Source organism: Crocodylus porosus, unplaced genomic scaffold, assembly GCF_001723895.1.
Source record: "Crocodylus porosus isolate Cpor-Errol unplaced genomic scaffold, CroPor_comp1, whole genome shotgun sequence".
Lineage (NCBI taxonomy): Eukaryota > Metazoa > Chordata > Crocodylia > Crocodylidae > Crocodylus > Crocodylus porosus.
The window spans coordinates 4,238,795-4,252,577 of record NW_017728917.1 but is presented as its reverse complement, the minus strand read 5'-3'; the positions used below and the strand labels follow the sequence as shown (position 1 = coordinate 4,252,577).

The following is a 13,783-nucleotide window of genomic DNA, read 5'->3' as shown; positions in this document are numbered from 1 at the left end:
ACCACTGTTATAGTCAACTGAAGCTTTTTTAAAAGAGAAGACTGTACAGGCTTCATATGCATTGCATGCACTGCACATGCACACACTGGGGAAGAAAAATAAAGGGAATATAAATTCTACTCTCCGCTGGATGGCAAGTTCCATATTCTCATGTACATTTGTGGAATTCAGAAACTCATATACATTAAAACTTGACAGCTACCTATTTTCAAGCCCCCCTCGGCAGCTATACTCCCATTCGGCCTCAGTGGGTAATCGTTTTCCTGCCCACGTGCAGTAGGCTACCGCATCATTCCAGGAGACGTGAAGAACTGGGTGATCCATTCTGATGAGCAAAGAGAAAAAGAAATAGGACAAGGACATCAGCAGAGCCAGACAGCCTCCTAACTATAACTGCAATAGCACAAATACCTAGTTTCATAGTTGGTAGGGACCTGAGCAGATCATCAAGTCTGACCCCCTGCCTTGGCAGGAAAAAGTACTGGGGTCGAATGACCCCAGCAAGGTGTTCGTCTAACCTCATCTTAAAGCCCCCCAGGGTAGGAGCCTGCACCACTTCACTTGGAAGTTGGTTCCAAATCCTAGGTCGCCCTGACCGTGAAGTCATGCCTCCTGATGTCTAATCTGAATCTACCCTCTGCCAGCTTGTGACTGCTATTCCTGGCAGTGCTCAGGGGAACAGGGACTCCCCCAGTGCCTGCTGGTTCCCTCTGACTAGTTAGTAACGCCACTAGATCCCCCCCTCAGCCTTCTCTTTTGGAGGCTGAACAGGTTCAGCTCCCGTAGCCTCTCCTCATAGGGCCTGCCCTGCTGTCCCCTGATCATGCGAGTGGCCTCCTCTGGACCCTCTCCATGCTGTCCACATCCCTCCTGAAGTGCGGCGCCCAGAACTGGATGCAGTACTCCAGCTGCGGCCTGACCAGTGCCGCATAGAGGGGGAGGATCACCTCCTTGGACCTGCTTGAGATGCATCTGTGGAGGCATGACAAGGTGCAGTTGGCCTTCCTGACCATGTCCCCACACTGCCGGCCCATGTTCATCTTGTCATCAATGATGACTCCAAGATCCTTTTCTGCCTCTGCACTGATGAGAAGGGAGTTCCCCAGCCTGTAGGTCTGGTGCTGGTTCTTCCTCCCCAGGTGCATCACCTTGCACTTGTCAGTGTTGAATCCCATCCTATTCTCATCCACCCACCCCTGTAACCTGTCTAGGTCCTATTTCTTCCTTCTAATGTGCCCACATCCCCCCACAACAGGTGCTTTTTACCCCCTCGTCCAAGTCACTGATGAAGATGTTGAACAGCGCAGGCCCGAGGACCGAGCCCTGGGGAACCCCACTGCCCACATCCCTCCAGGTCGAAAAATGACCCGTCCACCACCACTCTCTTGGTGCAGCCCTCCAGCCAGTTGGCGACCCAATTGACCACGTAGGTGTCGACACCACAGTCCCCCAGTTTTTGGGTTTTTTTTTTAAATAAGAACGGGGTGAGAGACAGTGTCGAAGGGCTTCTGAAAGTCCAGAAAGACTATGTCCACTGCTACCCCCGTGTCCAAGGATTTGGTGACCTCGTCACAGAAGGCACCAGGTTGGTCTGACAGGACCTGCCACTAATGAACCCACGTTGGTTGCCCCTAAGCATGCAGTCCCCTGCTGGCCCCTCGTGGACATGCGCCAGAATAATTCTCTCAAAAAGCTCCCCCAGGATCGGGGTAAGACTAACTGGCCTATAGTTTCCTGGGTCCTCCTTCCTCCCCTTGTTGAAGATGGGAACCACACTGGCCCTCTTCCAGTCCTCTGGCACCACACCAGAGCACCATGAGTGCTTGTACAGCCGTGCCAGGGGTCCCGCAAGGACCTCAGCTAATTCCCTCAGCACTCAGGGGTGGAGATCATCTGGACCAGCTCACTTGAACACGTCCAGCCCCTCCAGAAGTTTCTTGACTAGATCCTCACTGACCCTTGGCCTAGATGCGCCTCCCCCGAGGCCTGAGGGGGTCCCAGTGGGGGTGGCTGATCCGGTCCCTGCTCAGGAAAATGGAGGCAAAGAAGTTGTTAAATAAGTTAGCTTTGTCATCTGGTGTGATGACCAAATTTCCTAGCGTGTCTTGCAGGGGTCCCACGTTACCCAGTACTTTCTTTTTGCCCCCTATGTATTTAAAAAAGGACTTCTTGTCCTTGATGTGGGAAGCTAGTCCCAGTCCCATCTCCGCCTTGGCCTTCCCAACTTGCAGCCCCGAGCACCTGCAGTATAGTCCTCCCTGCCGATGGCCCCTCCCTGCCATTGGGTGTGCGCCTCCCTTTTAGCTAGGAGACGTTCCCGGATGCTTTTGGTGAGCCATGGGGACTTATGTGCCCTCCTGCCCCCTTTGATCCATGTTGGAATTACCTCCCTTTGAGCTTGGAGGATCGTCTCCTTAAGGAGCAACCACTGATGAAGTTCTCAGACCATGCCATTAACAGAGTTGGCCACACCAGGTCACAGATAGCATGTTTATAGCCTTTGTGCACCCCATAAAACTGGACTAGGTGGCAGGTTAGCATTTGAAAGGAAACGTTTAATCAAAGGAAATGCTGCAGCAGGGCAGTCAACAAGAGGAACAAATGCAAAACAGAGGAGAATGGCAAATACTGGAACTGGAGTAGGAAGGAATTAAGTTTATATGAACCATGGTAAGTTCAACTGTGCGTCTTAACCAGCTTCCACTTGCATTTTCCCTTTAAACTCAGAACGCTGTGGATTCAGGGGGTCCCAAAAACTAAGTGACCCAACCCTCTGGCTTGCTTAAAAAAAAATGAATGCAGGTACTCAGATCTTCACAGGTTCAGACCTTTAAGACTGAAGTCTTAGGACCCATTTCTGTACTAGACCCCACCTTAAGTAACTCAGCACAAGAGCAAGCAACTGCTCTGCCCAGCGGGTTCAGTTGCAAATTCAGATTTTTTTTTTTTTTTTTTAAATAGTTTCAGGTTCTGTGGGGATTCTCTGTACTACCTTGAAGTACTTCTCTCATCTGTTCTTCTAGCCTCCTCAAACCTTTTAGAGATATTTCCTGCTTTATGGAGGGGAGGGGGAAGAAGTGGCAGCCCTTGCACTAGTATCCAGCCCCTTCTCTGGCACTGCAACAGTTTGACATGCAAGTTCCGGGGGGGTTCTGGCTCTTTTCTACTGTGGCCGTTACAAAAGGTTTCTTGGCTTTTGTCCTCAGGCTCAGTCTCTTATTATTGGTCTTTCCTGTCCCAACAAGACCATGCTAGGGGCCCAAAAGGTGGAAAGTCCCCGTTCTTCCTGGTCACAATATTACAGAAGATACCCTGGGACCACCCTAAGACAAGAGGGTTCTGACACAAACACCTACTCATTGCACAAGTTACTATAAGCATCTTCCCTTCCACTTTCCCACCACCAGTTCACACCTCAACTAGTCACCATTAATTATCCATTTCTCCACCTCTGAGCTGCATGATGGGAAGTTCAGTGGAAAGGTTAGTCAGCTGTCTGTTCTAGCCCAGGTCTGTACCACGCTCACGAAGTACACAAGGCTCAGACAGCAGGTTTCCAGTGCTGTTGGCCATGACCTAAATCTCTCTCTCCATCTTATCTTTCTCTCCCCATCTCGACACACTCTTCTCTATTTTTGCCTTGGACAGTTCTCTTTCTCCTCCCTTGGAGAGTAGAAGATGGACTTGTTACTAAGAGAATCAGCCATGGTATGATGTTACTGTGACGCTGCCCTGTCCTTAAGGGACTTGAGAAATACGTCAGCATCAGCCCTATCTAGGCTGGAGTGTCTTTTTTTGGAGTGACCCGAAGCCAGTTTTGAACTTCACGGTAATTTGTCAGTGCAGAGTCATGCTAATGCTTCATCATTAGGCACCAAAAAAAAAAGACACGTAAACATGAACGTCCATTTCTGGGTAGCTCAAATTCGTCTACCTGGAGAATTAGCTAAAAGGTTATTCATAGCAAAACATGCTCCCATTTCGCTCTCTATTTATCGGTTCTTAAGCCACTTATATCTCACTGACTTCCCCCTATCAGACCAACACCCTCTGCTTTCCCAATCCAAGAAGATGCAGTCCAGGCAACTCTTTTATGAAGGGGAAGAAGGTAAGAAGAGATCATTAGATCTCAGCCATAGTCCATCACAAGGATAAAAGTTGCTCTCCCAAATACACAGGCCTTAAACCAATCAATATTTATCATCTCTAGCACACCTAGTCACACTTTAAGTCACAGTGCCTAGCACATTTGTGATGCCAAGGACTAATACTTGGATCACGTGCTTAAACATACCCAACTGCATCTATTTGATGCGCAAAAAAGGGTCATACAAGGCCAAAACAGGAAGCAAGAAGAGTAGCAAGCAGCTAGGCCCAGCTACAACCTCACGACCCTTCCTGCCCCCGTGCCATGTTTGTGCAGAAATTTGGAAGTTAAAACTGAATGGCCACCTGTGGCTCACCTGTTTGAGATATTAGAATCAGGACCTTCTGGGTGCCTCCAATTAGCTCCTTTAACAGGCATCCACCAGGGAGCAGCTGCAACCTGAAAACAGGCCAAAGTAGAAGAAAAAAGTTGAAGGCTTTTTAAGTTCCCAATCAGAAACTATTCTGGGAAACATCCACGTGACAAAGAAGAAACCTCACCTCATTCTTAAGTTACAGCTCAAAAATCTGAGACAGACAAAGATCAATTCCAACCAACTAAGGGATATAGTATGCTTAGCCTCTAGCGTTACTGGCCACATAAGAGCCAGCTGCAATTGTTAAGACCTGAAGCCACTTGTGAAGCTTGCCCAGATTGCCTTGATTACTTCAGCAACCTTTATTTTTTGAGGTGGGGAGGGGCAGGAAAAGAAGAGAAATGGTATGGGGGAATATCACAGTTTTAAATGAACTTTCTAAGAAGCCTTGCTCAGTGGCTGGAACAGGCAAGGCTGATTCTTAAGCTGCTTACTAACTTAGTCCAGTTTCTACAGGGCAGATTAAAAATGTCTAATAACAACAAAAAACACAACCCCAACAAACACCACAAAAGCAAGAACAAAGCCTCTTAAACCTGTCAGCTCTTCACAGCTCTGGAAACAGTAGTGTTAAGACAATTAAACAAAACCCCAATGACTCAAGGTCAAGACGTGCATCTTCCTATTCTTTTCTTTTTTTAAAAAACGCACTAGAGCAAGGCTGAAGGTTTTGCTACTAGCTTCCAGGAGGCAGAGACAGAGAAGCCATACAACAGTCTCAGTTTCCCTCCGACTTGTTTATAAGCATGTCATTACCCTGCCAAATACCTCATTGATCTCTGCAGGGTTGCATGAGACCTCTCTCCAAAAAAGCAAAAAGCCTCCCAAAAAGTTGTTTTTTGCAACTGTTGGGGATAGGGTGTGCACACACACACTAAACATTTCTGCAATTTCTCCCACTTCAAGAGGCTTTCTTTAAAAGAGACTGGCTGTATGTGAACCAGGGCATAACAGCTGTCTGGAAGGAACCAGCATTCAAAAAGAGAAAATTGCCTGTTCAGAAGGCAAATACTGCAGGAGCACTGCCATGAGACTGCCTAATGACATAGGATTTTAAAGAGGATATTGGAGGCAAATAAAAAGTATCCACAACTTACTACGGTCAGCAAAATGAAAATAAGCTGACCTTCAATAGGTGGCATGCTGACGTGCTAAATCAACTGGTCAGGCCAGGGTAAGGTAGGCGGGGCAGCATGTCTCAACAGACAGAGCTAGGATACAAGACACTTCACTGCTCTGTGCCTCAATCGCCCTTCTGGTACCTCGCATCAGGATTTCTCTCAAAACAGCCCATCTGCTCCTGCTCTCGCCCAGAGACGGGCCAACGGTCAGATCCAGTTTGGAGCTGAAAGACAGCAGCAGTTTCCTAGGGGAAGTGTAGCCTGCTATACCACTTGCCGCCATGGGGTTTAGCAAATGACAATGATATACACCAGCCGCATCCACTCTCTGGTTACACCTACTCCTCAGAATAACCAAAATAGAAATTTTAGTAGAGGAATTGCTGCCGACACCGACAAATGGAAGCAGTAAAACAGGCTACTGTCTTGGAAAGATTCATTGCTTTATATTTTAATCAGAGCAACCCCAGTGATACAGGCTTGTATCCTTACCCCCCTGGGGAAAATTTCACCCACTTTGCTGCTCAGGGCATGTTAAGCTAAGCTACTAGGGTCGCTGTAGACTCATCCTCGTTCACTCAAATGAGTTTGTTTGTGGAATCACTGATTGCACTTTTCTATGACAAAAACCAGCTGCCTTCATGGTGAATGGCATCTTTTAAATTAAGAAAAAAAAAGCTTCCCCCGCATGAGAGCACTGCTTCTGTCTGGGCCAAACTGTCCGCTCGGCCCACTTGAGTAAATGTTTCAGTAATACTTTTAGCAATGCTAGTCTTTTTAGAAAGACAAAACGAGGAAGGTAAGTCTATAGGCCATGCTGTAAAGAGTTAAGCAAGTGAAATAGTTCACACCCCTATTTAAAAAATACATATATCTCCTTTCCTGGACTGGTGTTCATCCATATGGCTGCCAGCCTTCAGTCACAGCTGTAGATTTGGAAGCACAGCAGCCAGGATAACACTCAAACTGGACAACCTCAGATTCCTCCCCAACAAGTGACCAAGACAATCAATCATCAATTAACATCAATAAACCACTAATGTTAAAAACACACATCAGTAAAAGTGAGTCATTTCAAGCTTCTCAGAAAGTTTTAACGTTTTTAATTGCTCTAAAAAATCCAATTAGCAGAGGCTAATTAGAACAAGAGATATTACAACCTCATCATTCAATACAGCCAGCCTTTTTCCTTGCCACTCGGCAGCTTAATTGCTGTCATGTTGTGGAGCGTACTCGTCTTTCAGATCTAAACACGCATTCCACAGACCCAAGGATTGATCCAGTTTGTAAAAATAGACTGCAGATGAATACAAGTCTAGGAAGGGAGTTTTAAATAGGGGCATGAACTGTTTTTGATCAATTCTTCATGGTATGGCCCACAGATCTGCTTTTAGAAAAAAAATGCAGAAGCACGACTTACTGAAATGTTTACTCAAACTGGCTAAGTGGATAGCTGCTCTGAAAACATCACAATTATTACTGTAAATATAGAGATGTGGGTTTGAAGGGTAGAAAGCAATTAAGAGCAAGTGTGGCTCAAAAGAGGTCTTTCCTCTGTCTAATCAGCTAAACGTGTTGGATGAACATCCGGGCTGAAGTTAAGTAGACAGAATACAGGCTACGAAACACTTCCCTTGGGAACGGCATGGCCAGGAAAAGAGCACTCTTCATAATATGGTTAACAACTAATTCTGTCCTGCAAGTTTTTCACTTAATTAGTACATTAGTACCAGCCCTCAGCTTAAAATAAGAATCCAGGTTTGCTTTTCCAGGACAGCCTGCAATACCCAAACTCCAATAGCTGCGCCATCAGTCTCACAGGACATCTCAATCAAGGTTTCACAGTGAAAACAAGGGACCCACACTAGCCCTTAGTGCTGGCATCACCCGAGTAAGGTACTCCTTCAGCAGTGTACAGGTAAGAAATATAAATCCGTGAGGTTAGTTTCAGACTCAGTACTACATTGCTAGTAAGGGAAGGTTGGTCTGGAAAAAAAAACCAAACAGCCATTTATTTGAAGTTTATTTAAATGATCGTGAAAACATTCCCATTGGTCTTAGGCTTTGTAAGAGCGTGTTTTTGAAAACTCACCTTTGCCCCCAAATTTTAGCCTCCAGCAGAGTTTATTTTGGTAACCTCCTTTAGACACTAATGAGCCACAGAGCAATCATTCCTCGGGACGTGGTTCTTTAAGCTGGTTCGTAGTCTTATTTACCCAGTGACTCAAATTCTGGTTGCAGCCTAAGTCCCAGTTGGCCCTACCTTCGGTGAATCACCGCCCTAAGACTCTGTGAAGCCTATGTTTCATTTTGATGCCAGCTTCATGTCCTTCGTTGAACTACAAAGCATGATAGAGCAATGAAGTCCTGGAACTTCCTATTTCATCTGCAGAAGATTTCCTGCCTGGCAGAGTCAGTCCCATTGAGCGGAGAGATCCCGTCATACACAAATAACTCCCTTCCTGTAAGGGAAGGAGAATTTCAAGTGGCTGCAACTATGACCCCGGCCCCGTTCACTATATTTATAATGCCCACCTCTTCCCTCTTCAAATGCAAGGGAAGGTGCTTAGATAGCTACGCTTCCAATCATCACCCAAACTGCTCCCAAACTATGCTTTTATCAACGCATGCTGAAAATGGCACTAGCATGACCTATTTCTATCAAGTGCACCATCACCATAGCAACAGTCTTGCGTTTAAGTTGCAACAGCTGGAACTGTGCACCGAGACACATTACAATGTAAATAGTGTGCAAGTGAATGCGGCTTCAAGGCTCAAGACAAAAGGAGAGGCCTTGACTAGCCACATATATAGTTGGTTGTCATGGCAGCTGCCCAGAAGAGCCATAATTTACAGATGTGATTATAAGACTTTTTGTGCATGTGTTTGCAGATCATTTTGCAAATAAGAGAAGGAACAACACTCCTGCAAACGAACTACGAACTGAACAAAGTTGCTTTCCTAAGCCTGTCTCCACCAAATGTGTAATTAAACACACTCAAACTAATGGGTTAGAAAAAGGAAATTCACTAAGGAATTTCATCCTCCCAGCAGAGAGCTCTATTAAAATGGCACTGCTCGCCTTTGTGACGCTATCACAAATCTCATAATATTTGTTGTTTCCAATTAGAGGACTTTGGGAACGGAGGCTCTAATTACACGAGAATCTCAGCTTTCATTAGCAAAACAAAAGGAGGGTTTCTAGCCTTTATTGTTACAGTGGGTCTGGGAAATGCGACTGCCGAAGGGTCTAAAACCCCAAGACAAAAAGCCTGAAAAATTCCAAACAATTCAAAAATGCATTGAAAGTCTGGAAACTGTCCACAAAGGATAGAGTGGAAGTTTTGTTTATAAGAAAGCAGGCTTAGAGCAAACGGGGAAGTACTTCTTACACAGCAAGTAGTTAACTTGCAGAACTCCTTGCCACTCAGTGGCATCCCACCTTCACCAATGGGGGGCAACACCATCTATTTCCTGTCGCTTGGTGGAGGAGGCTATTTCTGCTCTGCAAGTTGCCTTTGAGCTTATTAGCTGCACTGAGCTGTTAGCATCTTCTTTCAGAATCTGCATAGCTCCAGTCCCACCTCCACTCTCTAGACCAGACACAATCCTATAACAACAATGAAACGGTGAAATTGCAGCATGAGTCCGTTAGAAATGTACTCAGACTATTCTGTTAAAAAAATTACCATCAATACACAGCTTATGGCTTTAATACTCCACATCCAATAGGACATGCTACACTAAAGCACAATATATTTTAAAACGTGCAAAGCCAATGAGTTACTCTGAAAGACTCACCGTCACTGCTCTAAGCAAATGCAGCCAGATCAGGATTTAGCAGCCGAGCAACTTTTTCCTTCTTGGACGTGGGATCAGCATCAACGCAGCAAGGCCATGCAGCCTTTTCAACACAAAATATGGCTTATTCTTAACAGGTGGAGCACAGCGTACTAAGAGAATATCAACCGTCTCCATCTAACCTACCTTCCCCAGGGCTTGGCAAGCCCAGCTTTCAAGCCACCCCTGCTTGTGGGTCCGATAGTTTACTTCCTGCAGATACTATTTCGCCCACCTGGGCCCCATCCACACAAGCGTGGATGTTCCTTTCCCCAGGGGCAAGGAGCAGCGACACGGTGTGCCATGCTACCTGTCCCTAGGGAACGCCTGTGCCACGTGCCCTCTGGCACACGGCAGGTTACCCCAAGCGGGGTAGGGGAGGCAGCGCTGGGCTGACCCCAGCAGCCTTACCTGGGAGTCCTGGGGGCCTCTGGGGCTGCAGCAATCCTGATACTTGGAGCTTGGCCAGCACCTGGAGTATGGCTCGTCAGCCAGGCTCTGGTTTTGGGCAGCAGAAGCTGCCCCCGCATGCACCGCCCCGCTTTTCTTTTTTGACCCCAGGATCAAAACCCACTCATGCTGCTATCCTGCAGCACAGAGAACAGCTGAATGTGTAGTACGCGACACCGCAGACATGTCTGCAGTGCTCCATACTGCACAGCCGTGCTCATCTGGAGGCGACCCCAATCTCCAAGGTTTTCAGGATTCAGCCTGGAACCGACCTTAAAAAAAAAAGTACCTGTAAAATTATTCTACTGAAATACAGGCAGCTTTCTTGTAGCGGTATGTGGAAGACAATGCTCGGAAACAACTCGGTGGTGTGACTGGTACGTGTTATACAAATAAAACTAATTTCTCATTCTAGGTTTAGTTCCCTCAAGCCAGGGACAGTCTTTTTTCACGGTCTGTTTAGGGCCTTAGCACAAGGAGCCATCCCCATGGGTCTGCTAGGAACTGACAACCTAGATAATTACAACGTTGATTATATAGGTGATTAAACTGATTTGTATGTGGTGGGGGGGGGAAGGGGGAAAAAAAAAAAAGAGAGAAAAGGAGGGTAATGAATGGGAAGTCTAATGGCCCAAGACTTAATTCACCAACCACTCCACTCCACTCAATATTTTCCTCCGAACAAGGGGCATTTCTGAATCCACTGACATTCCCAGGCCAAAAATTAAAGCGTCTGCTAAAAGGAACATAAACCAGACAAATCAACTCAGCTCCTTCATTCCAAAACTGATTTACAAGTAGGTTTCCGGTACAAAAGTAAAAACAAGCAAATTAAGTTGTTACAGGGTTTATCATCTTCAGGCCAAGAACAAACTCCCACTTCCCTCCAGCGAAAACATTTAGGAACCCCTGGATTTACAGTGTGCTGATGAGAGGCGGACAAAGTGCTCTCCCGTTTACCTTGTTCACGGGTAGCTGCACATTCAACTGAAAGCTTCTGCAGGTATTTGAAATAGCTTTCAAGTACCTTTACCAACAAATATTCCTCAGTACCTTTCCATTTAGCAGGGATGTTTCTTGGCTTCCTTTTTGGTTCAAGTGTGTATTGTTAAAAAGGTCACAGAAGTGGAATAATGGCACCGTGCTTACGTTTGTCCTTTGCCCAGACAGCAGCAACAACAAATTAGTACTGGGTAGGAAATAAATGCCCTCTCCCCCTTCCTCCTGCCCAAAAAACAAAAATGTAACACACTATTTCAGTAACTGCCTGAAGGCCATGAACTTTTGGAGTCTGTCCTTAAAAAACAAGTCATGTTTGCAGCTAGCTCCATGCCATTTAGAAGCTTACCATACCCACAATCTCAGTTCTGAATACTCAGTCCAGTTTCCAATGCTGCACATTTACCCTTCTCTGCAGGCCACGTCAAGGGGAAGAATACACACCTTAACTGCATTTCTTATTGAACCAATTCTCCCTAGAGACCACTTAAAGCCTTTCAGATAAATAGGCTTTCAGATGATACAATAGCACCTCTGAGTAGCGTTAACAAGTGGGTCAGTTCTGAGAACCCGGTGAACGGCAGACACTGAAAAAGAGATGCTCACTTTGGCACTGGAGGCAGAGCACAGCAAATTGGCAGCAAAAGTAACCTAGGTTACTATACGTCTGGGGTTTCCAGGACGTGTCCTCTTTTTTGGGTCCTCTGGTGTCCATCCAGGCAGTTTTTAAAAATATAAATGAATGTCTAGAATTTTGCTTTGCTCAGCATCAATGTTTTTCCCAGCGCTTCCAAGCTTGCCCTAGCCAGGAGCTGAGGGTAGCAGGAGTGGGGAGCGGGGCAGGGGACGACTGGAGGTGGGGGAGCCACGCATGTGTGAGTGGACACACACATGGCCAGCATGCAGCCAGGCAGGGTGATGGGAGCAAGAAACTGCGTGGCCTTGACAGTGGCACCAGGGCCGGTACCCTTGCTCACAGGGGCAGGGTGGCCAGGAGATGCTGCAGGGCTGGGGGGAGAGAAGGGAGCTGCAGGTCACAAGTGAGGAGTACCAGCTAGGCTGGGGACGCTTTGGATCAGGAGTGCAAAGCACTAGCAGTGCTAGGGGGCCATTTTTTGGGAGCAAGGTTCAGCAGCAGCAGGGCTGAGCATGCTGTGGCTTGCGAGTGAGGGGCAACAACAGGGGTGGGACACCAGCATATCACTGCTCTCCCTACAATCATATAGCCCCCCCTGCCAACCAGGTGTCCTCTTTTTTGGAACTGGAAATACAGTAACCCTAGATAATGATCCATCACATTACCCACTTTGACCACTGAAAACAGCAGCTCCCCATCACATCTCTTCTTCAGAGAGAGACGGATCTTCAATAGCCAGCATGGTCCTGTAACCTCCATTAGCTTCCCCACTGCACCGAGAAGTGACAGACTCAAGACTCTCCAAAACTAGAGGTGGTTCACCTGAAGCAACTGAGAGCAGCATCAGATGGACCAAAAATTCTCTCCCTCAGCTCTTTCAGAACATCTAATGAACATGCTCTGAAATAGCCACTATAGGCATGTATCTATATAGTAAATGCATTTCTTACAAGTTCTCTCTACAGGGTCAACACTAATGAAATACTAACGGGCATGTACTTGAAAGGCCAGAGTCTCGTTCAGATGGTATCCTAGACAGGCTGATTCCATTTACACTGGATGAATAGTCTTACTACTTACCTATATTCAGTGAGTTTAAACTCCCTTTAGAAAGTCCATAAGAAAATGTTGCTTGTTCCACCTTGTAGATTTTTTGTGACAGTATGAAGACCAGCATAATATTAATACCGTTTCCAACGATACATGAAAGGTCTGCCGTTTTGAGAGGCAGAACAGTCTAGCAGACTATGCTGGTTGGGGAAGCAGGAGACCTGGATCCTACTCTTAAAATTCAACACCAACCTGCTGAGTGATCCTGGATTTGTATGTTGACCCTCTCTCTCCTTTCCAACCCTTCACCTTTTTTGTATTAGGGCCTCAGAGTAAGAAGGTTTCTCTCAACCTGTCATTAGTAGACTCTGTTCAGTGGACTGTCCTCATATTACACCACCACCAAAAAAAAAAAAAAAGAGACACTAAACTATCATGCCCACAGCATTGACCTTGCGATAAATATTTCCTGATTTCCATACAAATGTAAGTCACCCATTCCAGAGCATGCAGCTAGCAGAGGAGAAAAAAGCTACTTTCCTACTTCACGTGTCAGTGCTTTAGGTCATCCTTTTGACAACAGTGTTAACATCAGGTTAAAAATGCTAAACCACAAGAAAGGCCAGTTATTGCTCCCCTGGGAAGCTTGCCAACATACTGCACAATATATTTTTCCATGCCTACCCTGAGGATGTTCAGTATGCCAGTGACTTACATGACATCCTAATAATAAACACTGAAAAACAAAGCAGAGGACAGTCCTGTAAGAGCTACTTTAAGCAAATATGGAAAATTTACGTGGGGAAGAAGCAGAGAGGACTAATTGAGGTCCCAGCTAACTCTTCAACACGTCTCCTTTTCTGTTCTTGTCATCTAGCACCCATCAGTTTGGGACACCAAGCTAAAGGAAATGGCTCCGTTGTTCATCCAAGTAGCTAAGGTGGGGGTGGGGTCTACAGGAACACCAAAGCAAAAACACAAAAAACTTCGGAGCATTTTTCTTAAGACACCCTGCTTTGTAGATTTCTGCAGCTCAGCAAGAGGGGCCAGCAGGGGACTGCATGCTTGGGGGCAACCAACACGGGTTCATCAGTGGCAGGTCCTGTCAGACCAACCTGGTGGCCTTCTACGATCAGATCACCAGATCATTAGATGCAGGGGTA

At 46.3% G+C, this 13,783-nt stretch overlaps 1 protein-coding gene across 2 annotated transcripts in view; it reads right to left on the bottom strand.

Annotated features, from left to right (window-relative positions):
* SUMF1 (sulfatase modifying factor 1) overlaps positions 1–13,783 on the bottom strand; it is a 59,471-nt gene that overhangs the window by 34,890 nt on the left and 10,798 nt on the right. For both annotated transcript variants that reach the window (XM_019536603.1, XM_019536604.1), the window contains exons 4-5: positions 4,464–4,546; positions 203–325 (exon numbers count right to left, since the gene is read on the bottom strand). In XM_019536603.1, the coding sequence (XP_019392148.1) occupies positions 203–325; positions 4,464–4,546 (206 nt within the window). The remainder of the gene's footprint in view (positions 1–202; positions 326–4,463; positions 4,547–13,783) is intronic.